Source organism: Magnolia sinica, chromosome 12 (assembly GCF_029962835.1).
Source record: "Magnolia sinica isolate HGM2019 chromosome 12, MsV1, whole genome shotgun sequence".
In the NCBI taxonomy this organism is placed as follows: Eukaryota; Viridiplantae; Streptophyta; class Magnoliopsida; order Magnoliales; family Magnoliaceae; genus Magnolia; species Magnolia sinica.
In genome coordinates, this window is record NC_080584.1 from 82,677,165 (window position 1) to 82,702,656 (window position 25,492).

At 38.7% G+C, this 25,492-nt stretch overlaps 1 protein-coding gene across 2 annotated transcripts; it reads left to right on the forward strand.

Annotated features, from left to right (window-relative positions):
- Nucleotides 1-352: 352 nt before the first annotated feature.
- LOC131221914 (uncharacterized) lies at nt 353-25,127 on the forward strand. 2 transcript variants are annotated; one of them, XM_058217223.1, is made up of 5 exons: nt 353-552; nt 1,906-3,229; nt 7,883-8,152; nt 9,803-9,958; nt 24,658-25,127. In XM_058217223.1, the coding sequence occupies exons 1-5, from the start codon at nt 512-514 to the stop codon at nt 24,775-24,777; spliced, it is 1,911 nt and encodes a 636-aa protein (XP_058073206.1). In that variant the 5' UTR covers nt 353-511; the 3' UTR covers nt 24,778-25,127. The 2 variants fall into 2 exon arrangements, with proteins under 2 accessions (XP_058073206.1, XP_058073207.1); XM_058217224.1 differs by lacking the exon at nt 9,803-9,958.
- The last annotated feature ends 365 nt before the right edge of the window (nt 25,128-25,492 follow it).

The following is a 25,492-nucleotide window of genomic DNA, read 5'->3' on the forward strand; positions in this document are numbered from 1 at the left end:
AGAGGGTTGAGCATCAAACCGACCCAACCCGCCCCACTTTCAGCCCAAGGGTTAGAACCCCCTCCTCACCGACGGGGGAAAAAAATGCAGAAGTCTCTGTATAATCTTTTCTTCGATGCTTGGCTCCCGATTCTCTACCGTCTCATACTCCTCCAATTTCCCGCTAAAATATCTGGAATTCGTTAATTTCTACCCGTTTATTTTCATCCAATATTTAAATTCTTCTGTATACGTTTCCTTTTTTTTTATTCCTCTTCGAAAATCCATAGTGCCTCCACGTGAATCATTAATTATCCATCAAGCCTCGATCAAACATAGCATATTTCATAGGATTTTACAAATACGAAGCACGAGTTCGCGATTTCCTGCTCGACTCAATCCGGCCTGATTTCTCGCCGGAATCTCCGAGAAATCCCCACAGACACTCTCCAATCAGCGAAGAAAGAGGGAAATTGAAGAAAATAGCGTGAAAAATCATCGACGAAAGAAGGAAATCGTACTTACCTGTCGAATGGCCCACCTCCGCTCACCAATCTTCGCTACAGCCTACAGGTACTCTCCGATTTCTCTCTCTTTTTTTTTTTCGAATTCATTTTTTTTTTTTTTTTTGATTCTCCACAACCCTACGTTGGCTTTTTATGGTCGTCGTGGGTTATTGGCTACAGTGGGATTCGTGAGTCCCCTGCAATCAACCCGTGAGCGTCTATGAGTGCGTCTGTTGATATCCGAAAATAATGGAGGAGGAAATCGTGCGATATCGACGATATCTGGATTTTGGGTTTTTCTTTTTTTTTTTTTTAATTATCTTCTGGGTGTTGTTGCGCGGTTTCGTCTTGCTGGGGGCAATAACGATAATATCAGCCGATGGTATCAATATTTCGAACACTGGAGGGGACTACTGGGTTCCTAGGTTAGTGAATAGGATCAACGAATTTGTCATGTAAGCCCTGCGGGTCAATGGAACCACTGAATGGGCCACCCAACTGGATTTATGGTGTTTAAAGTTAATTGGACAGCTCTGGTGTCCCCTAATAATGGTTCAGCCAGTGTGTGGGATGATTTGCTTGGACCTGCTCTTGTATATCTGGATGATGGCTTGGATGCATCAATGTCTTTTATTTTTGATGAGATCGAGTCTCTTGCCTCGAGGATAGACATTTCGTTCGTCTAAGGAGAGGCGAGCCAGGTAGCTGATGTATCGGTCAAGTAGGGTGTTAGTCAAGTGTGTATTTTTATCGGGAATTCCTTCCCTCTTCCTTAATACAGGCTCCTAATAATAAAATTAGTAATTTGTTTTATTAAGAAGTCTATGAGTATTCGCTATATAAAGCATGATTGTCTATCATCGTGATCATCACACTCTTGTCCCATCTATTTCTGGTCAGCTTCACAGTTCCTGTTTTGCTAAAGATTTATGAGGACAAAAAAATAATCCTGATCCTGTTAATAAAAACTAAAGGCACTATCTTCAGTTAGTGAAGAGCCTATTTACATATGTTTGTATGCCTGTATCTTTCAAATATATATATATATATATATATATATATATATATATATATATATATATATATATGTATATATATATATATATATTTGTATGCTCGTGAGTTAATTTTTATTTGAATGCTTCATGCTTTTATACATAGATACATGCATACATATATATTCGTTTCTATTTCTGTATATGCTATGACTAACAGATGCAACACATATAATGACATAAATATCCAACATGTGTGTGCATCTGGTTTTGTATATCTAAAATATGCTTGAACTATTTAACCCAATGTAGTGTTATATCTTTTATTCTGAAGAGATAATATCTTCTGTTAAATTACCCTCTGCATTCGTTGGAAATTTAGTTAATGATATTAAAATAAATTAACAATTTTCTTTGCATTTCAGGTTGTTGGCATTTGGAAACATTAGGAGAGTTGGGAATTTCTTTCTTGCAAGCCAAACATCTAACTTTTCAGTTGCAAGGGATCATGGGACACTTGCTACATTCGGACTATCTTCCACCCTATGCAGACTATATTCACAATATAAGCTTCCTAGTAGAGGGACAGTATACAAAGCCAAGGAAAATCTTTGTAGGAGTAGCTATTCTACGAACTTTTCTGTCCTTTCAGCAAGCAATTCTATGACACATCATGCCCAAGTTGCTTGGAGAAGGCTTTCTCAGATATGTTCATACAGTGGTCCAGCTTTTCCACCGATAAGTCGGATTGCATGTGCGGTTAGCTTGGCCTTCACCAGATCACACCTGGTTCCTAGTGTTTTTGCCTTCATTCTAGGAGAGGTAGCCTGGACTCAGAGGACCTGGGCAGATGCAGAACCCTTCCCATCCCAGAATACACTATACACTCGAGCACAAGACGGGCACATTTATTTCACTTCGTTATTTTTTTCATTTCTGGAGGGCTTTATTTTGTTTGTAAGAGCAATCTATTTGATGATTTTATTTTCTCCTACCTTAGCAATGGCTCCGTTCGCAGATTCTTTTGGTGTTCAGTTCAGGAAATTGTGGCTTCATCTGGTCCATCTTACTCTGGAAAGAGCTGGTCCAGCATTCATAAAATGGGGCCAATGGGCAGCTACTCGACCAGATCTCTTTCCTAGAGATCTATGCACTGAGCTGGCCAACCTGCACAGCAAAGCACCAGCACACAGCTTTGCATACACTAGAAAGACAATTGAGAAAGCATTTGGTCGCAAGCTTTCCGAAATTTTTGAAGATTTTGAGGAGGCACCCGTAGCATCTGGAAGTGTTGCACAAGTGCATCGGGCTTCTTTGAGATTTCGATACCCAGGTCAACAGGTCAAGCCCATTTTAGTTGCAGTAAAAGTTAGGCATCCGGGTGTTGGTGAATCAATTAGGAGGGATTTCACAATTATTAATTTGTTTGCCAGAGTTTCATTGTTCATCCCGACATTGAAGTGGTTGAGACTGGATGAAAGTTTACAGCAGTTTGCTGTTTTCATGATGTCTCAAGTTGATCTCGCGAGGGAAGCTGCCCATTTGAGTCGTTTCATTTATAATTTCCGCAGATGGAAGGATGTATCCTTTCCGAAGCCTCTATATCCGCTTGTGCATCCTGCTGTTTTGGTTGAGACATATGAGCAAGGAGAAAGTGTTTCGCACTACGTTGATGAGCTTGAGGGGAATGCTCGAGTTAAGCGTGCTCTTGCTCATATTGGGACTCATGCACTCCTGAAGATGCTTCTGGTATGCTCTCTACTTTGTCATTCCTTTATAAAAGACAAACTCTAGCAATTGCATGGATTTCATGAGCTTAAAAAATCATAACTAATAATCCTGCATGATTATCAGATCAAGTTATCTAATGAACCAGTCTATATGCCAATGAAAAAGAAGTGCCAAGAATAAACTTGAATTCAGTTAAAGCGAAGCACTTGATGTGGACTAAGAGTTACCATTCTAATGTCAAACCATCAAGTCTATGTTCTCTCATCTTATTACCTTTTGGGGCTGCTCCTTAGTTCCCTAAAATGTGTTCATTTCAATTATATCCATCCTCTTGTTGTCCATCCATCTCAACATCCTCATTCATGTGCACTTATTCTATGAACATGTTGTTCCTTGTCCACCTACCTAGCATTCTCTCCCATAAAGCACTAATGGGAACCTTGGGCAATGCATGAGAGAAAAAAGACAACGAGAGAGAGATGATCTGTTCTATGTGAGCAATGGCCCTTTTTCTTTTTTCTTTTTTCCTGAAAGATATGTGATCAACGGCCTTTAAAGAAATGGTATATAAAAATGGGTTAACCCTCTATATATGGTGGGAAAGTGATCCCCAGGATTGCTTTTGTAAGTGTGATTTGGAACATAGGCCATCCATGATATGACCAGCTAAATAGACGATTTGATTTATGAATCAAGCCAAAGACTTCTCATGAACTTGATGTAATGTTTATCAAATGTTTTCCACATTCCAAAGGACCAATGAAGATGTGCAACTTAGACATTTCAGCTCATATACTTTCAAGAAGACAACAGTGAGAAATGTATGACTCTACATACCTCACTGGTCAGAGGGTGAGCTTTTCTTATTTTTTCATGCAAGAGAAGTAAAAATGAAGAGAGATGGTGGTTAAGGGATGGATGAGACATGGAGTATCAGGTCATGGTTTTTGCTGGGAGAGAGGTGGGTAACGTCGATAGGTGTTTGTGTGTGTGTGGAGAGAGGGAGGGTCCACAAAGTTTGGTTGTTACATGCTCTTCCTATATGCATCCTTAAAAAACTCAAAAAGAGGGAGGGAGGGAGGGATCCAAAAACTTCAAAAAGGAAAGATCAAACTGAGAGGGCTGCCATGCAGGCAACTCCTTTCCAAAAAGCAAGTTCTTTTCTTGTATTAGATGGCCAGTCAGATGCCTTTGATTCATTGAGTGGATTTCATCCAAACATCATGGTGAGGCCCACACAACTTGTCACTACCTTGGCTTATGGAAGTGTCAGTGCTCCTGGATCATTCTCCTATGGTTTTAGAACTTGAAAACTTCACTCTTGAGTTGAGTAACTCAGTCGCATTTTTTCAAGTCTTAAACACCAAAACTTGGCAGTATTTAATATGTCAAATTATACATAGGTAGGGTCTTTGCGAGCTGAGTTTTATTGAGTTCTCAACCACAGACACATGCATATTTTGCCAGTTTCACTGGTGAAAGTCATTTTGCTCCTTGAGTTCTCAATCCCAGACACATGCATATCTCTTACGATAGACAATTTGCAATGCAGGGGCATGATCGTGCCTAATGTTTGTATTCTATGTATGGGCAACTAGGAATCCATTAGCCATATATTCCACAATCACCCTTTCGTTTTAGCTATTTGGTCTTCCATTCTCTTCAAATTCCAAATTGCTTGGGTCATGCTCAGTTCTGTGCCTGGCTTGCTGTCCTCCTGGCACGGTACTGGAAGGAGTAGTGATTTGAAAGCTATATTGCGATTGGCAGCCTTAGCTACTCTTTGGGAGATCTGGAAAGAAAGGAACAACGGGACTTTCAACAACCTTTCTGCCTCCACTTCCATAGTCTTGGGGTTATTTTATTTATTTATTAAATTTTAAAAAAGACAATGGGTTATTTTTAAAAGAGGCAAAAGAAAACAGAGACGACAAGAATGCAAAACGGGCGCACCAAGAAGGCGACCCAATTATATCCTGAGAAAAAGAAGATTACACCCTTTAAGCTTAGGCACGCAAGAAGCCCATTCAACTACGAGAGATATAGCCTCTTGCGAGGTTCCCTCTGTCGATTTCCTTTCATTTTTGAAGCACCTTGTGTTTCTTTCCTCCCAAACAGCTGCAAATCACGTGCAAGGTCTCCACATCAATTTCCTTGACTTTGTAGTGCCTGCACTGTGCCAAGCTAGCAAAAGCTCTCCAACTTACATTGGGAAAGACCAAAACATTTGAAAATGCCCCAGAATATCGGCTCAGATTTTCCCCACAAAGGGACAGTGAATGAATAGATGGTCGGCAATTTCCTCATCACCCATCCAAAGAAGACAAACATTTGGGAGAATCATTGACCTTTTATGGAGATTATCAATAGTTAAGACTTTCCTCCTACCAACTAGCCATCCAAAAGTGGCTATCTTAGGGTGCACGTTGTAGTGCCAAAGAAATTTGGTGTGACACACCACTTCTTGGTAATCGGTAGCCGGATGAGGGAGTAAAAGGAGTGGACTATGAAGGATCTGGACATATCTGCCTTCCAAGGCATCTTATCCGCATCGGAGGAAGCTGGGAAGCAAATGGACAATGAATGAATAGAGATTATCAATAGCTAAGACTTTTTTCCTACCAACTAGCCATCTGAAAGTGGCCATCTTAGGCTGCATGTTATAGCGCCAAAGAAATTTGGTGTGGCACACTTTTACAGAGATTATCAATAGTTAAGACATTTTTACCTATCAACTAGTCATCTGAAAGTGGCTATCTTTGGGGGCACGCTGTAGTGCCAAAGAAATTTGGTGTAACACAGCTTCTTGGTAATCAGTAGCCAGATGAGGGAGTAAAAGGAGTGGACTGTGAAGGATCCAGACATATCTGCCTTCCAAGGCATCTTATCTGCATCGAAGGAAGCTGGGAAGCAAAGGTGAACGCAGTCCAAAAGCACCACATATTCAGCAACTTCTTCATCGTGGAGGAATCTCCTGCAAGTGGGTTCCCAAATAATCGTTTCTTCAGAGTGAAAGAAGCAATTGGCCACCATCGTACATGGTCCAGGGCTTAACAATGGATCCTTTGGAAGTCAACAAAGAGGGGGGAGCTCCCCACCCCAATATCGTCCCAAAACCATATCCTCTCACCTTTGCCCAAAGAATCTTGGAGTTAATTGTTCGGGATATCATAAATTGGACTTCCAACCTCAACCTCGATGATAGATTGGCGCTTTCCATGGATATGAATATCGGTATCGTATCGGCCAAATATGACTGTATTGTATCCGTATTGGCATGAGCCCATACACGATACAAGGTTGTATCGGTTTGATACGAAAAAATTGACCCGTATCGGCTGATATGCCCGATACATACGGGGGACTCGATAAAGGCTGATACGCCTATAAAAGCCCAATTTTGATTTTTTGTTTTTCTCAAAATTTCACACGTCTTCTTCTTTTTTCATTTAAACCATGGAAGAAGCTTAAAAACTTATTTTAGGCTAGATCTAGACCTATTTTAGGATCAAAACAAATGATTTGAATGAGATTTGATAAATCAAAGCAAAATGGGCCATTATGGGAAAAATCGGAAAGAATGGTAAACCCTCTCTTTCTTTTTTATATTTTTATCTTCCTTTTGTTGTATTTCAATATAATGGCCCATTGTTCACTAAATCATGCTTGTTTTTTGTTTAATTAGGGCCCATTTAGTTAACCTTCAACAAGTCAAATCAACAGAAAACATTCTCATCAAAGAATGATCTGATACACCATTGAATACATGGTAAAAAAAAGAGGATAGATTCTTGGATATCTCATTTTCCCTATTTTTCTAATATTTTTCCATATTATTTTTCTTTTTAAAAAAATTCTAACTGATATGGCCCCGATATTGATATGTGACACCGTATCGTATCATTTTTCCGCCGGGCCGATACGCTGACTGAAACCGTTATTCATAACCAGCTTTCTCGTATGCTATATTAGCTGTGCTCTCGCTCCCTCTTGGATCTCTTGGGGAGCCCTTGTTTTGAGTTGTATAGTTCTAGGTTTAGTTTATTATGTAGTTTTCTTGCTTTTCTTAGTTTTGTTGTTTTGATTTGTATAGTTCTTAGTTTTGTTTGGCTTTTCTTTCTTGTTTTGTGTTTGTTCTGCGTTGCCTTTGGCTCCCTCTCTAATACATTCAACCTTCAACAACAAAAAATAAAATAAAATCGTTTCACTCCCCATCATTACCTTTTTGAACAAACCTTTGTTTCTTGCATTTTCCTATGTAGTATAGGCCTATGACACACAGATCATGGTTCTAAATGTCATTCAATAAGATATATTGCTCATATAAAATGGTTATTCCACTAAACATTTTAATGCAATTTTGTATTTATTGCTGAGAAGGCACTAAATTGGTCAAAATAAATAATATGTTGTGCTTTGAGAACAAGAACTTGGAACCCATAGTTTGCATCTTATAAGCAAAGTGGTGCTCATGTCACATGCATTGGTCTCTGTGCTGTGTTATATCTGGGTATCATGCGATGGGGGTAAGCTGCAGACTTGAAACCGTTGCCAATTCTTGCCAGTTGTGTTGCTGTGCTGTTCATGTAAAAAAAAAAAATTAAATCAAACAGGAGTAATTCAAGCTATTATTTTTGCAAAAATGTCTTCTGAGACATCATTACTTTTCAGGTGGACAATTTTGTTCATGCGGACATGCATCCCGGGAATATCCTTGTCCGTGTACCTCAGGCCAAGTCTTCACGCAAAGGACTGTTTAAATCCAGGCCTCATGTCATTTTCATTGATGTCGGCATGACGGCTGAGCTTTCTAAGAGTGATCGTGTGAATTTGCTGGAGTTCTTTAAAGCTGTTGCTGTTAGGGACGGTCGCACTGCTGCACAATGCACTCTAAGATTATCGAAGCAACAGAACTGCCCAAATCCAGAGGCCTTCATAGAGGTAATATATTAACCTTATCTTGGTAGAGAAGCACTTTCGAAGCCATTCATTGGTCATAACTTCGAGATAATGTTTTTGCTATTGATGAATTTCTGCTTGCATGCTTCTATTATGCTAGGTATTGAGCAACTTTTTATTATTATTGTATATTCACTAAATCCATGGTTTCTGCGCTTGGTAAATTTCTGTTGTTAAATTCTCATGTAGTTGATTATTACTCTGTTAATGACACACTGTATATCCTTGGCATGGTATTCCATAACAGTAATGGTGGCTGTAATGGCCACCGCTGTTACTGTTACGATACAGGCCGTAAAGGCCTTTACTGCCCTTCTTTTCTGGAAAAAAAAAAAAACCCTGTTTCAGCCCTGTAACTGACCATTACAGGGCATTTTTCTATAATGTCCATTACGACCCCTTTATGCGTAACGGTTACCACTGTTACCGTTATGTAACCATGTTTGAAGACCTTGATCCTTGCTTCATTACTTGTGTGTGTGTGTGTGTGTGTTTTATTTTATTTTTTTATTTTTTAATTTTTTTTATTTTTATAACTTTCTCAAGCATGGCTCTGCAGATGGTCTCTACAAAGGCATATGTACCAGGTTTTTGAAATCATTTGTGCGACATTGAATGTCTTTGAATTTAGTAGTCCATTTTAAGTTTGTGAAGGAAGCTCTCAGGTGATTGGAAACTCCAATAATCAAGATAGGCATAGAAAGAACTAGAACAGACCGATAATGGGTTGCTATTGTCATTATTCTTCTTTGCCATTTTGCCACCCCCAACCTCACAAAGAGAAACAGAAAAGTAAAAAAAATAAAATCTAAGCGACAGACTGGGAAAACCATAGGAGGCTGCTATGGCTATGTCCAGGCTACTCAGTTTTAGCCCATATTGTTTGCGTGTTGTGCCCTTCACAACTATGGCTAGGCTTCTGTCAGAAATGTGATTGCTTTGTGCGGTAACTCCTGTATATGATAATTTAGACTGCAGAAGTGTATGATTGTCAGTAAGGCAGAAGCTCTGTATTCTGATCATGCAGAACCAGTGACTGCAATTTCATTAAGGTATAGATTATTGTTGGATCTCTTAATGTAGGAGGGTCTTTGGCCACTCGCATTCTGTAACTGTATGTTTCAGTTGAGAACAGGCCAGTGGTGTCCAACCACAAACTGTTGTACTCTCCTTAGAACAGAGAGTTGCAGTATTTGAGTTAAAAGTTATACAAACTTAAATTTCTAATATTGATGTATTATACTTATGTGCTTTGTTCATCAGAATATTTCTTCTAAAATGTACATTTCTATGAGTTCTGCTAGGCCTGCCCTCACCCCTACATGTGGCCAGATAGTCCAATCTGGCACATGCACGGGACATAAGAGCAGGTGTCAGGTGGGGCCAGTGTCAATGACCTGATCCAAAAATTAGGGAGGCCACATTTTGATGTTGCCCACATCAGCAACTTTTTAAATCACCAGTAGGTTTCATAATCCTGTGTACTTTTATAGCTCTGCTTGTTTCTACTTTGCGTTCAATTTTCAGACTTGTCTGTGCTAACATTTTCTTACATCTCTTCCCAGTTTTTTTTTTTTTTCTTTAATCAGACCACGGCATCTTGATATTTGTCTTTTACTGGTTTGACAATAGGAAGTTGGGAGGTCATTTGATTTCTGGGGTACCCCAGATGGTGATTTTGTCCATCCTGCTGAATGCATGCAGCAATTGCTAGAGCAAGTTCGGCGGCATAAAGTCAATATTGATGGCAATGTTTGCACTGTGATGGTGACCACTTTGGTTCTCGAGGTAATGCCTTACATCATTTGGATGTGCATAGCTTAGACTCAGTATGACACACACCTGTAATCTGTAAGCATACATCTATGTACATGTTGGTTATTGCATTGTGATATACTCAACCTGACTTTTCAGTTTGTACAAGTTGCTTATTGTCCTGTGATCCAGACCGGTGGTCTTGGGCCATACCATTTGATATACTATTAAAGGGAAATTTCCTTGACAGGGCAAAATTGGCAGGAATAACCGGTTTTTTTTGTAATAATAGTGGGTTAGCCTTGGAGGTGTTTAGGAGGGCAAAATTAGACAGTAATGGATTGGGCCTCTAATAGTGAGTGCCCTCTTTCATCTGTTTCTTAGGCTGTCTTGTAGTGCTCTGGCTGTTTTGGCCCATTTCTAATAAATAGGTACCTTTCAAAAAAAAAAATTTCATTGATAGTGGACGGCCCGATGGGTGGGCCCGCAAGATCCGACGGTCTACATGATTTCGGGACCTTTGCAAAAGCCGAAGACGTACGATGCACATCCAGTCGTCTGCCTAACCGCTACGGGAGTAGAGAGGTCTGATCACTCCTATGATTCTACAGTTAAGATGGCCCTGGATTATGATCAATGGCTTGGATCTTATAGGGGATGGGTTAAATGGACAAATTAGATATGGAACTCTCTTTCTACCTATTTTCTCTCTGGACTTAGAATTACTGGATGCCGTCTACGAGGGTTCCCATCCTATTTAAAGGGAAGGGTTGGGTAGTTTGGATAAGGCATCCCAACGATTTAACAAATAAATGGTTAAGAAGAGAAGCAAAGAGACTTCAAATTCACTAAGGGCGTGTTTGATTTTCAAGAGCTTGGGTAAATACCCAGGAAATGGGTAATTATTACCATTTCACCCATTTGAAAATCCAACGAAATTTTTGCATCGGAAACTGTTCAAAATAGCTATTTTAAATTTCTGAACCTCAAGGTAATGTAAATGATATATCAATTCCGTCCATATGTTTTACCACAATATTTTGAAGCATTAGCCAAAAAATGAGGATGATCCAACACTCAAATAGCCCACACCAAAAAAATCAGCAGTCCAAAGATGTTTTTAATGGTAAGTGTTAGATTCCCTTTTTCCCATGGCGTAGTCCACTTAAGCTTTGGATATAACTCATTTTCTGGCTCATGCCATAAATTCATTAGGCATAATAGATGAACGGTGTGGGTAAGCAACATGCATCACGGTGGGACCCACAAATATGCTGTGGCATTCTTGATTTGTGTCAAAAAAGCAATGGTCGAATCAAAAATCGAGAAAAGGGATGTAAATAGGAGAGGAAATAATCATTGCCTATTTCCATGGTATTTACCATTGGCTTGTAAAATCAAACACGCCCTAAGAAAGCCCAAGATTGGTGTGTAGGATCTTTCAATCTGGGAGGTTTACCGGGAATGGTCTTCCATGATGAGGCGTTACAGACTAATGATTTGTATCACTGAACCATGGGCCTTCTCGCACAAACTGAATCCTGACTATAGCATGCATACCTTGGGTTGAGTATCCTATAATTCCTCTTTTCTTTCCTTGTGGGATTCCCTCTTTTCTTTGGGTTCTATGCATAGTTATGTTTGCTCAAACCATATCCGACAGCGAATCAGTTCAAGCAAACTAAGTCGCAGTTTGATTCGCTGTAATTTGTTATTCATTACTTTTGGTTGAACTAAATTGACCCTATTTGATTGGCAGTTGATTTGCTGCAATTTGCCAACTTTGTTGATCGACTTTGATTTTTATTCTGAGTAAGATTTGAGCAAATCTGAGAGTGAATTCTTTGATATTAATCATATTATAGAACTTCCTATACTTTTTAAAAGCAACGAGAATATATTAGATATATAAAAAAGGAAAAAGGATACAAGGGGCCTGCTGAGATAGCAGAGCCAAACCACAGGAAAAGAGAAAACTACAAGCCTAATAGAAGAAAATTGAAATCTTTAAGAAGAGGAACATTAGAGCCCCATTCGATAAGAAGTTGCTTCGCTCTCGATCCTACAGTTTCGGTCGAAGCTTGCATGTTGTTGAAACACCTATCGTTCCTCTCCTTCCAAACTGCCCACCAGATAGCCATAATAGCCATTTTCCAAACCTTGGAAGTGATTTTACCCAGCTTGAAGCCGTGCCAATAAGCGAGAAAAGAGGAGGCAGAATCTGGCACGCAACCGACGATGCCGAAGCGAGAGAGGAAATCCTGGCGAATCTGAGAGATGAACGGGCAGTGCACGAGCAGATGGTCGACAGATTCATCACAACCCATGCAATAGAGACATATATTGGTGAGCTGCATACCTTTTTTCATAAGATTGTCTATGTTGAGGATCCGGTTCCTAGATGCAAGCCAAGCAAAGCAAATGAATTTTGGGGGGATGGGGTATTTTCGTATAAATGAGGAGATCGAGGAGGTGGGGAGGGAGGAGGGGATGAGAGCAGTGTAAAGAAACTTCACCAAGAACTGAGAGGATTTATCTTTGGACCAGAGGATTTTATCAGGCTCGGATTGGGAAGGAGTAACCGTGGATAAGCAGAGATAAAGATCAGCAAGGAGAGGGATCTCCCAATCGTGAAGATGTCTACGGCAGCTGATGTCCCAAACCACACCCGACTTCGAATAAGTGAAGAAGTTGTCCACAGGGCTGTCTTTCTTGACTGCAAGGCAATAAATGGCAGGGAAGCTATCCTTTAAGCGTCTATCCCCGATCCAACGGTCCTCTCAAAACCGAATAGACGACCCATTTCTCAACTGATAAACTACATTCTCAATCACCGGATTCTTGCAGCGCATGATTCCTTTCCAAATGCGAGACGCCCTGTAAGCGGAAGAGTCCCTTGTCCACCAACCTCCCGGGGATGACGCATATTTCCCTTTGATGACCATATTTCATAGAGCTTGAGGCTCCGATTCGAGTCTCCACGTCCACTTGCCTAGGAGGGCCCTGTTCATCACCTTCAGGTTTTTAACGCTAGCACATCCGTTGTGAAAATGTCTGCAGACCTCTTCCCAATCGAGGAGGTGGAATTTCTTCTGGTTTTCCTTGCCGCTCCACAAGAAATTCCTCCTCAGCTTGTCGATCCGACACAAAACAACAGACGGGCAGGGAAATAGGGACATGAAATATATGGGGATGTTCGACAAAGCAGCTTTTATAAGTGTGAGCCTACCCCCCAATAGACAATAGTTTGCATTTCCATCTGGCCAGACTCTTTTGGAGTTTCTCAACCACCTTGTCCCACATCGAAATCGGAGGAGAGCCAATGGCAAGGGGAAGGCCCACGAAGAATGTCGGGAAGGAGGCAATAGAGCAACCTAAGATTAAGGCAAAAGAGTTTAGTTCCAGATCTGAAACATTTATTCCAAAAACTTTGGACTTAGCCATGTTGATACGTAAGCCAGAAACTGCCTCGAAACATCTGAAAGTTGTGTGCATATAATCAATGGCTTCAGAGTTCGCTTTGCAGGTAATCAACGTATCGTCGGCGAATTGAATATGAGAAATCGACAAGTCAACCCCTGGCATCGAAATGCCTTTGAGCAGACCAGCCCCTTGGCCCTTAAGCAGCATTTGAGATAAGGCCTCCACAATCATCAGGAAAAGAAGAGGGGAGAGAGGATCACCCTGACGAAGACCTCTCGAGCTAGGGAAGAAACCTTTCGGAGTTCCGTTTAACAGGATCGAAAACGTGTGGCGATTCAACACACGCCTTCATCCACGTCCTCCATTTCTGACCAAAAACCATCTGGAGAAACGTATAATGGAGGAAATCCCAGTCCACATGATCGTAAGCCTTGTCAATGTCGAGTTTACAAAAAACAGATTTGATCCCAGCCTTATGGCAGGTATGAAGAACTTCATTCGCTATCAGCGCACCATTGATGATCTGCCTGCCTTTAATAAATGTGTTTTGATACTCGGATATCAGCCTATCCATCATAGAAGCAAGGCATAAGGATAGGCTTTTAGCCAGAATATACGGGCTGCCAATGAGGCTTATAGGCCTAAAGTCAGAGAATGAAGAAGCCCCAGGGACTTTGGGAACAAGGGCAATAAAAGAAGCTCCGATTCCCTTAGAACTTCCTATACTTAGAAATAGAAAATACTTGATTAGGAAGAGATGTTGACCATTTGATTAGTTGACCAATTCCTGAGCATGAAATATATCGAATTATGTTGAATTAGAACATTTTACTAGTCCATTAGACTAGGTGAATCTCTGAACTACGAATTAGACGAATTGGAAAATGAAGTACACGAGCCTACCTGAAAGAATCAATGAATTTTGCCAACTATCGAATTAAAAACTGAGAACCATAGTTAGCCAAATGTTGTAGAACCAAAAAAAGGGTTTGGGAAGAGTTTGGGTTTAATTCAAACGCGATTCCAAAGAAAATGGTAAAAAATTTGGTTAAAGATATATGTAGGACAAGACGACGGGAAGCAAAAAATTTGGGCTTGACTTTAAAAAAATAAGTGAAAAAATGGCTCAAAACGACAAACTTCAAATTAAATTAAGATTTTAACAAGTAATAATTCGTTGAAACATTGGAATAGAATAGACACTGAATCAAACCATTTCATCCATTTTAATTTCAATGGTGTGGCCCTTTTGATGAGTATATTGGCCTTATTTAGCACTAATTTCTCTTCATGGTGGGGCCCACATTTTCGTGGCTTGGATTTTCTACACAAGTGTGATGTGTTGATGGGATGGATGGCTTTCCTAAAGTGTTTTTTTTTTTTTTTTTTTTTAAATTTTTAAATTTAAATCTTATAGAGGGCTAAGGCAAGAAGATCCCTTATCTCCATATTTATTTGTTGTGATTGGAGAAGCCGTTAGTGCGATGCTTTGCAACGGCACAATTCATGGTTTGTTATGTGGTTTTAAGACTACATGGTAGGGACTGCTGATTACTCATCTGCAGTACGCGGATGACACTCTTCTTTTTTGTGAGGCAAAGGCAAATGCAATTGATAATCTCCGCAAATTAACAATGTGCTTTGAGGCAATGTTAGGATTGAAGGTAAATGTTGCAAAATTGGAAATGCTTGGCATTCATGTGGAGTAAGAAGAGCTTGAGAGTGTTGCCAATATTTTTGGGTGTAAGACTAGGTCTTTTCCTTCTTATCTTGGGTTGCCACTATGTATTTGGAAGCTGGCGGGTAGCTACTCATATTTGGAACAGGGTGGTAGAGAGGATTGAGAGGAGATTGGCCTATTGGCAATGCTGGTATGTCTTTGGGAGGGTGCTTAACTCCCATCAAGATAGCTTTTTCCAAAATGCCCATTTACTTTGTCTCTTTTCAAGTGCCCTACGTCAGTTCTTTCCAGACTTGAAAAGTTGAGGCACGATTTCTCGTGGAAGGTCGCAAGCAAAGGAAAAAAGTTTCATCTTCTCAAATGCGATGAAGTTTGTACTTTGTAGGCCTATTAGAGATGGGAGGGGCAGGAATTAGACCTTTGGGAGCCATGAACACCGTGTTGCTTGGAAAGTGGATTTGGAGATTCAGAGTGGAATAGGGCAGACTTTGGAGAGAGTGGGTGGCTACTAAGTATGGTACTCAAGAAGGTGGATGGTTTGTGAGGGGTTCTTTGTATAGGGCCTGCACTATGTGGAAAGCTATTGAGGCTTTCGAGCATTTTGTTTGGAAGGGTATATCCTTTGTGGTTGGAAATGGGCTTTGTACTTGCTTCTAGGTAGATGTTTGGTGCGGGGATTCTGCGCTGCAAGTTCTTTTCCCAAGTATTGCTCGCCTTACCATTGATTGTTTCGTTGTTGTGGTGGATTGTCTTTCTATTATTAAGGGCCCCTCCATGTAGGAGGAACCTCTCGGAAGCAGAGATTGGGGAGTACGCTAGCCTTTTGGATGTTCTGTAGAATACCAAGGTTGGAGTCCTAGAGGTCGATTCCATTTCGTGGGTTAGCAACCCTTCATGGAACTTTTCCGTTAAGTCGCTATTCACTATGATTACGGAGCCTTCAAACTATCTCCCCCCTCATCCGTTCCATCATTTGTTCTATGGGCTCCCCCTCGTGTTACAACCTTCCTGTGGTTAGCTTCTCGCTGGAGGATTTTGACTATTGACAATTTGCAAAAGATGGTCCCTAATATTTGCGTAATGTGTATGGCTAGTGAGGAGTCTAGTGACCATTTGTTCATCCATTGCGCCTTCGCCAGAAAGGTGTGAAGTTCACTTCCTGTCGATGTTCCAAACAAATTGGGTGATGCCGGCTTCGGCGGGGAATCTTCTGTGGGCTTGGCATGGTGGAGTGGGGAAAGTTGGGAAGGCGATTTGGTGGCTACTCATTTTGGTAGTTTTTTGGGCCTTATGGGGGGACATGGATGCTACTTCCGGAATATTGCTGTGAGGGTGGATGAGGTCATTTCGAGAGTGCAAGCCCTTTTAGAGGAGTGGGCTTTGCATGTTTAGGTTGCGTCGGCCACTTTTTTGGCTTGTTTTGGTGTTGGGTGTTGTATTCTTTGCTTGTTTTTCATGAACTTTCTTAATAAAGTTATTATCTTTTTCAAAAAAAGATTCTAGAATTTCAATATATATATAAATGTAATGCATATGGGGTTATTTCCATCAAATCTACACCAGATCTGATTATAGATTTGGGGTATCGGTGGGGAAATCAAAATTGGGGACCCGATTTGGGGAAAATTGAAAATTCGTTTGATTTTTAAGAATTTTTCTTCTTCTTTCAATTGCAACTTGTAATTAGCTAATAATGCACGATTAATTGTTTAAAGCTATAGATATATAAATTTTGGGCATGAATTGATTAAAAGTTGTTATTTTTCATCTTTTTTTTTTTTTTTTTTGGGGTCAATTTATGAAATGTATTAATAGTTTATACCAAAAAAGGGGTCCGATACATCATTCTTACCAAACAATGGTCCGATTCACCATTAGATACATGGTCAAAACACATGCGCGCGCACACGCACACACAAAAAGATAGATTCTTTGATATCTCATTTTTTCCTATTTTTCTAATAGTTTTTCATATTTTTTTCTTTAAAATAAAATAAAGTTCTGATTGATATGACCTCGATATCGATGCACAACACCATATCGTATCATTTTTTCGCTGGGCCGATACGCCAACCTAGTCTGACATTTAGAACCATTACAGGCACACTTGCCGATATGGAGTATCCGTGTGTGATCTTTGGCCCACCAAAAAATTGGCCATTGCGCTACTCGTGAGGGCCATAATGTACAAAATAATAGATGGTTAAAAACTTTTTTTTTTGGCCCTCTATATGTTTGAATGTTGTGGGCCACTTGAAATGTGAAGTTGTCTGAATGAAATGGAACACCTGGTGGAATGCGCAAATCACACCCACGTATCCCTATCTGAAATATGTGCCTGCATGTTGATGGAAAGGACTTCCACATGCTCATGTAATTACCAAACATTTTAAAAGTGGCAAAATCGATGAAGGAAAACTTTGATACTGTAGAAAAGTGTGGTGGATGATACATAGGCAGTGAAATGCATGTGGCATACAAGATGTGGCATACAAGTAGTTCGACTTGAACTGTCCAAATTAACGATCCTGGTTTAGATGTATCATAAACCAAAAATTAAATTCTTTGATAAAATAACTATTGGATTGGTGGATATGTAGCATAGCGTTTATCCCCTTGAAGCATGAGGCTTAAGCTATGTAGGGTTTAGCTTAGATTACATGCCGATTCTAGATTTTTTTATCAAGGTCTCACTTGTTGCAGCAACATCATGAAATTTTATCAACCAAATACATCAAAAAATAATAGGATAAATAGGGCAAAGAGTAAGTAGAAAGATAAAGAAATTGAAAATCGGACTGATCTAATACTATTACTTATATTATTTTACTAAAATCGTTGAAAACATTAACTAATTTTTATTGAAAATAGAAAAATGTAACAAAGCATAGAAAACATTAATTAATTTTAATGTTTAGTAAACAATAACTTGCATTGTAAGCTACATAGTATGTAATGTAGGCTATGCAGCATGTAGCTTATGCTAGTGAACATGTTGCGTAGGCTACACATGACTTAAAGCTATTTCCTTGTACGTAGCGTGTATGTAGCATAAGCTACACGTTACGCAGTGTAAGCTATTTTAAACACTTCTGATACCGGACACTACAGAGTCCCTTGTGCTCTCCTTCTTCATCATGAGTGAGAGACTAGGAGCTCAGACTTAATAGGGGAGGAGAACCTTCGATGGATTCCTCACCGGGTTTAGAAGATATGCAACTTATGATAGGTTACTGGAAGTATTTAAGTTTTATAGGGTGTATTTAGGTAACCAAAGTTTTATTTTGCATGCTGTTTTTCCCCCTGTTATAAATGTTTTTCATGTAATTCGTGTTTTAATCAGAAATACCAAAATGCATGTTTGTACTGGGATTTTGAAACTTATGCCGTCTCATACTGTTATTTATTTTAACCTGTATTTGTGAAAAATAAGCCATATAAACAGCTGCAAACTCAAAGACAAATTGGTCAAATTCTGAAGCAGGAATCCTGCAATTGTTACCCTGCGAAATACCATCAATTGTTTGTTTCTCCTGCCTCAGTCTCTGGTTATCATGCAAGATCCCTCACAGATATGTAATTGGTTTCCATTCCGGTTGGTAGGTAAGGTAGGATTCAGCGAGCTCCTGCCCGGTTAATAAGGCAAACAAAATTTGTGTATATCCACGGCAAATTTGAGTTTTGTCTGCATCCAAAAATAAAACTTGCCAACTGTCATTATATTGTTCTCCCATAATTTTGTAACTCAAAAGGTTGGGTTGATGGGGTCCAACTATGGATTTGAGATGGTTGATGGAGGAAACATGCCTTGTAGAGAAAATTAAGGCAGTGGTTTTCATTCCAAGAAGGTTGGAAGGTTGATGGCGCTCAAGTTTAATATAAACGTGAACACTAGGAATGCTGTAATATACTGAAATTCACCATTTGTGTTAAATTGATTAGATCAATTTCATGAATTCCATAGTCTTAAGTTCACCAAATCCAATAGTTGTTTCACAGCTCCCAACCCTTTAGAAAGAAAATCCTTAAACATGCCAAACTCTGCTAGTTTGTTAGAGCTCACATAACTTGAATTCCTAAAATGGGTTGAATGTTTGGGAATGTGATGTGTGAACATGACATGTAATGTTATTTAACCACTCTTTTTAAATTAATGTATTATACTATATATAATGCGAGAAGCTTTTGGACATTTTTGCCCCCACAATTAGTTACGTGGGTCGTAAAACCTTCAATATGCAGGGGACATCTAATCATCATCGTCATCTAAGCCTGATCCTAATTAGTGTTGTCGGCTGATACTATCAATATCAATGTCAATGATACTAAATCGATGGGTAATAATAAAAAGAAAAAAAAGAAGACGCACAAATTCTTGAATATCAGCGATAATATTACAAAGTATCGGAATGTATCGGCGATATTGCGAGATATCGCACGATATTGACGGTTTTTTTTTTTTGGTTAAAGGTTTTTATAATGTATTGATGATATCTATCGGTGATCGGTATCGATCGATATCGTCAATACTTCATAAGAAACGCACGCTTTCCAAGAAACTCCAAAAATTAAATTTTCTTTCCCCATTTTTTCTTCAAATTTCTCCCTTCTAACCTGTTAGTGGGTGGATTTCGGTCCATCCTTTGTTTGGATTTGGGAGAAAAACCCACATTTGAAATCAGAATCAAGATTTTCTTGCATTTGTGGCTATTTCTCATTTGACGAATAATTTTTTGTTTTGATCCTTTAGAAAAAAAAAACATATAAAATGTGTGAAATCATGAGAAATCCTTGATTCTTCATGTTTTGTATGGAAAATCAAGGATTTCAACTTTCAATTTCGAGATTTGAGTGTAGGTGGCCCGATTTGGGGAAAATTCAATTTTTTTTTTTTTTCAATTTCTCTTAAATTGCTTGCAATGTTACAGTCCAAACATGAAATCAAGCATGTATGAGGTCTGATCTATTGATTTGTTAACTTTTTTTTTTTTTTTTTCAACTTTTGGAAAGAAAAATTTATGTTTTAATTAAAAAATAATAAAAATGATTTAATTAATTTTGTTTCAAAATTTCACTTCAACCAGCGACCAATTGAGTGCAATTTGAAATTATCAAGGAGTGTTTGATGAAATGATAATCACATACACTCTAATTTCCAAATTTGAGTATAGATGGCCCAATTTGAGAGAAATTGGGGAAAAAGAAAATTCATTTTTTTTTTTCAGTTTCTCCTAAATTGCTTTCAATGTTGCACTCAAAACATGAAATCAATTATGTATGAGGCTTGATTTGCTGATTTGTCAAGTCCATGTCAAATTTTGGAAAATAAATATTTTTTAAATTAAAAATAAAAAATATTAAAATATTTTTTTTTTTTGAAATTTCCCTTAAACTAGCTGTCAATTGAGACTAATTTCAAAGCATTTAGGAGTGTTTGATGAAATGATTATCACATACACTAATTTTGAAATTCAAAGTATAGGTGGCCCGATTTGGGGAAATTAGGGAAAATTCAAAATTTTTCCAATTTCTCCCAAATTGCTTCCAATGTTGCACTCCAAACATTTATGATGGTTGATCTACTGATTTAATAAGTTTTTGTCAATTTTCGGAATTAAAAATTATTTTTTAATAATAAAAAATTATTTAAATATATTTCTCAATTTCTCCTTTTGCTTTTGAATGAATTTTCTCAATTTCTCCTTCTTCTTTTGCTTTTGAATGAATTTTCTCAATTTCTCCTTCTTTTGCTTTTGAATGAATTGGTTCTGTTTTCATACATGTCTTCTTACATTTATAAATGTTATGAGTTCAATTTGAATATCTGCATTATTTCAGTCAGATAGCGCATAGCGTAGGACCCTATACAAAGGAAAACTATTATGTGCACTTTTTTTAGATGTTATAATTTAAAAGTGTATTAAAGTCTTTTTTAACAATTCTTGAAGTTTCATTGAAAAATTCAACCAATTTCCCAATGTTTCCCCATGTTTCCCAAAAAGTGTGATAAATTACCCGATACAAATGGTATATCCCGTGCGATAACCGATACGTATCTGTATCCCCAGAGTAAGTTACGTAATGCAATACTGATACTGCGAACATTGATCCTAATTAATTGGGGTCAGCTACATGAATCTTGTTCTGCGAACTTCGATTAGATCATAGGTCATCAAGTCTTTTCTTACTATCCCCTACGTCCTTTTGGGCCATTCCTTTGACCTTTTAAAGGCTTCAACTTGTACCAACTCACTCCTAACCGACACAATTCTTGGTTTCTGTTACACATGACCAAACTACCTTATTCTACTTTCCCTCATCTTATTTCCTACTGATGCTACTCCTAAGTTTCCTCGAGTGCATTCATTTTTAATTCTATCCTTGTCTTGCCACTCATCCATCTCAACATCTTGATTTCAACTACACATCCTACAAGCATGTTCCTTAACTGCCCGACATTTTGTTCCATAAAGCATCGCTGGTCTGATTGATATCCTATAAAGGTTTCCTTTCAATTCGAGTGGTACATGACAATCACATAAAACTCCTGAGGCACATCTCTATTTCTTCCTCCACACTTGAATTGCATGGGTAACATCCTTCTCAATCTCTCCACTCTCATGAATTATTGACCCAAGATATTGAAACGGGGTATTTTGGGTAACTTCTTGGTTAGCAATCTTAACTAATACCTTGTTTCTACAACGATTCTTACTAAAATTGCACTCCATATACTCTATTTTATTATGACTAATTTTAAACTCCAGATTTTAAAGCACCCTCCATAAATCTAGCTTTGTGTTTACACACTCCCTCGCCTGTTCAATAAAAAATATAATCTGCAAACAACATACACCGTAGGATCTCTCTCTCTCTCACTCACTCACACATTAACACCATGGGATCTTTTCTTCGTCCATAACCAATGGGAAAAGGTAACACCATGGGATCTTTTCCTGGAAATGGCTCATTAATTCGTCCATTGGTCGGGTTTAATGCCAACCCCTGCTACAAGCCTATAGTATTTGGAAACTCACTCATCTCTCCGCTAATAGTCCTTACATTTATGACTGCTCGCTCCCTCATGCATATCCTTAATCATGGGAAGAGGTGGGATTTTTATTTTTATTTTTTATTTTTTGTTTTTTGAAAAAAAATGAAGTCGGGTATTTGGGGAACTGGAAAATTGTGATTGTTGTCCAGTGTATTGTTCAGATTTCACCTGTGAAAAGCCTGCAACAGCTTAGATTTTATTTGGTCCTTTTTAATTTTTTGATGTGGGTAACTCTTTCAAACTTCTCCTCTTTGCATTTAGTCCAAGTTATTCCATAATGGTAATGGCAGGTACTTTGTACTGATAACAGTGGTTGTAATTGCCACTGCCATTATCATTATGATACAAGCCATTACAGTCGTTATGGCCTTTTTTTTTTTTTTTTTTGAGGAAAAAACTTGTATCGACCTCGTAACGGGCTGTTATGATTCAAATTTTCCCTAATGGCCGTTATGACCCTGTAACACGTAACAGATGCGTAATGGATGCCACGGTTATTGTTACGTAATGGCTGTTACGCTTCATAACTGTTGTTACAACAAACCATGGGTATTGGTGGCATAATGTCCGCTACTGTTATTATTATTATTATTATCGTTATTATTTAAACTTGGTTCGGCCTGTAAGGAGCCGTTATGGGCCATTTTTTCTGTAAACCATTTTTGAAGACCCTGGCGTAGCCCGCATGGAGCGTAGTAGTAGGGAGACCATGCGACAAAGGCTCTGTGGGGTCTATCTTGATGGCTTCATGAAGTCCATACCATAAATTAGTTACACCGGCTCATGTTAAGACGTTATACGAAAAAAAAAAAAAAAAAACCCAGGCAAATCTAATGCTTGAGTGGGCCACAACATAGGGAAAAGTAGAGATGGGTTGTTCACCATTGAAACCATGACCTCCCTTCTCTCTCTCTCTCTCTGCATATAACCTGCACCTTTTCTACAATTTCTTTCGGTTTTTTTTTTTTTAATTAGATATATTCTGTGATTTGAACCAATTGACACCAAGTCAAACTCACCAAACTGCAAGCGTTAAATACCTCGCTGCAAACAGAACCCGAATTGAACTGAAACGTGAAGTGAACCTGGAGACAATGGCTATTCTTGTGGGATCTGTTAGTTTGATATAACTAGTCAATATGTTGCTCTTCATGTCAACTTCTGTGTTTTGAACCAATTGACAGCAAGTCAAACTCACCAAACTGCAAGCATTAAATACCCTGCTGCAAACAGAACCCACAATGGCTGTTCTTGTGGGATCTGTTAAGAGTTCAATATAACTAGTAAATATGTTCCTCTCCATGTCAATATGCTGTGTTTTGAACCAATTGATGGTGAGTCAAACTCACCAAACTGGAAGCATTAAATACCCTTTTGCAAACAAAACCTGAATTGAATTGAAACGTGAACCTGGAGACAATGGCTTTTCTTGTGGGATCTATTGGAGTTCGGTATAACTAGTAAATATGTTCCTCTTCATGTCAATGCGTTTAATTGTCTAGGAGGTTCTACCTAGCTTCAATTGGCTCGGTGAGTTGCAGTATCATTAAAAAGTGTTGTTCTCAATCTCATGGTTCTTAAAGATCACAAATTGCTTTTTTGATCCATTTTCTTCAGAATCTACTCCAACCTGCCCACATATCAGATGAATCAATGAAACGGAAAATGGAGAGAATCATGCATGCATTCATATGCAGATATCCAAATATAGTGCATACATGCATGTATACACATGCATACAAATATATTTATGTCTTAAATTCTTGAAGTCCAGGGCATTCACAGTTATTCTTGGATTCAATGATGAAAAGCACAGATGTGAAGATAGCTTGTGTGCTTGGGTTAGATTATCATATCATGTCCACACTGATACTCGATGCTGCATTTGTACTTCCAGATACAATTTCAATGATGTCCTATTATCAAAGTTTAAATTGCTGTCCAAAAATGGTACATATCGCCTGATACGTGCCAGTTTTGCCCAGGAAAGATAGTCATATTGGCCGAAAACAGTCTGATACGGGGCTGTATCAGTTGTGAATGATACAGTAACCAACACACCGATTTAAAACCTTGCCTATGATGTTATGTTAACTGTTTTCTGAATTCCTTGCAATGTTGTCATGGTATTGAAGTTGGGAATTGGTATCCATGCTCACGCTGTTTGATTTGCATACACCCATTTTCTATTTTCAGAATTTAAATAGTGACCTTTGGTACTGTTTGAATTCCCAAAACCAAGAATGGGTGTATGCAAGTTAATCAGGTGGATGTAAATGGTAGCTTGCTTAAAAGTATTGGATGGATACCCATACCTATATCCATGTTTTTGATTCAGGAAAGGCGGATTTGCTTTCCTATGCTGGTGCTTGTGTGACTGTGTCCATGTCAGCATCCACCTGTACCATATGGTAGATTTACAAAGTCCTTGTGATTGGTAAACAAGACAGTTATTTCATGTTTTAGAGGATTCATTTTGCAACCAAACGCAGCCTTTAGATTTTTTTAAAAAAATGAATCAAAGTTTACTGTTTTGAACCTTTGTCGTGATTTTTTTTTTTTTTTTTTTTGAAGGGCTGGCAGCGAAAACTTGATCCAGATTATGATGTGATGCAGACACTACAGGCATTGCTATTCAAAGTTGACTGGGCACAGTCCCTTGCCTACACAATTGAAGGACTCATGGCCCCATAGAAGGCCACAAAAGGTGCTCTCATCTATTTCTGTTCTTCCCAAACAATTTTGACAGAATGAAAACAAATATATAGAGGATAAACATTTATGTATAAGCTAAGCACAGCCACACCGTCCCACAAAAATAAATTTTTGGTTTGTGTTGCCTCTGTTTCTGCTTCATTTTAGCCATTCCAATTGTTTGTCTTAGGGTGGGTTTTCACGCCGGAATGTTAACACCCTTCTGTATTATTTGTTTATTATTTTTCCCTGATCAGTTCAATTTGCTGAATCTTCATAACTCCATGAGTGGAAAACAGTGTAGAAGAGAGAATGAATGAGAGAAAATAAAGTGGTAAAAATCCTTTTCATTTTGTCTTCTCCTTTATTTGAATGTCATATTTTGTTTGGTTCTGAGGCTATGGCTTTATGTTTCTTTCCTTCAACCATGGTGCCATTGATATTTAAGTGAATCTTAAGGCAAACTGTTCATGATTTTCAACTTCAGTTTAAACACCCTGATCCATAGCTCAAGTGGTAGACTGAGTGAAAGATACCTCGTTTCAACACTGAGGTCTTGGTATCGATCCCTTGTGGGGTGTACTAACAAGCTAATATATATATATATATCTATGGGGAAAAGGTACTATGCGCTCGACCTCACGATAAGCTCCCATGAGTTCGAGCTGTGTGGGCCCCACCGTGATGCGTGTCGACCATCAACACCGTGCATTTG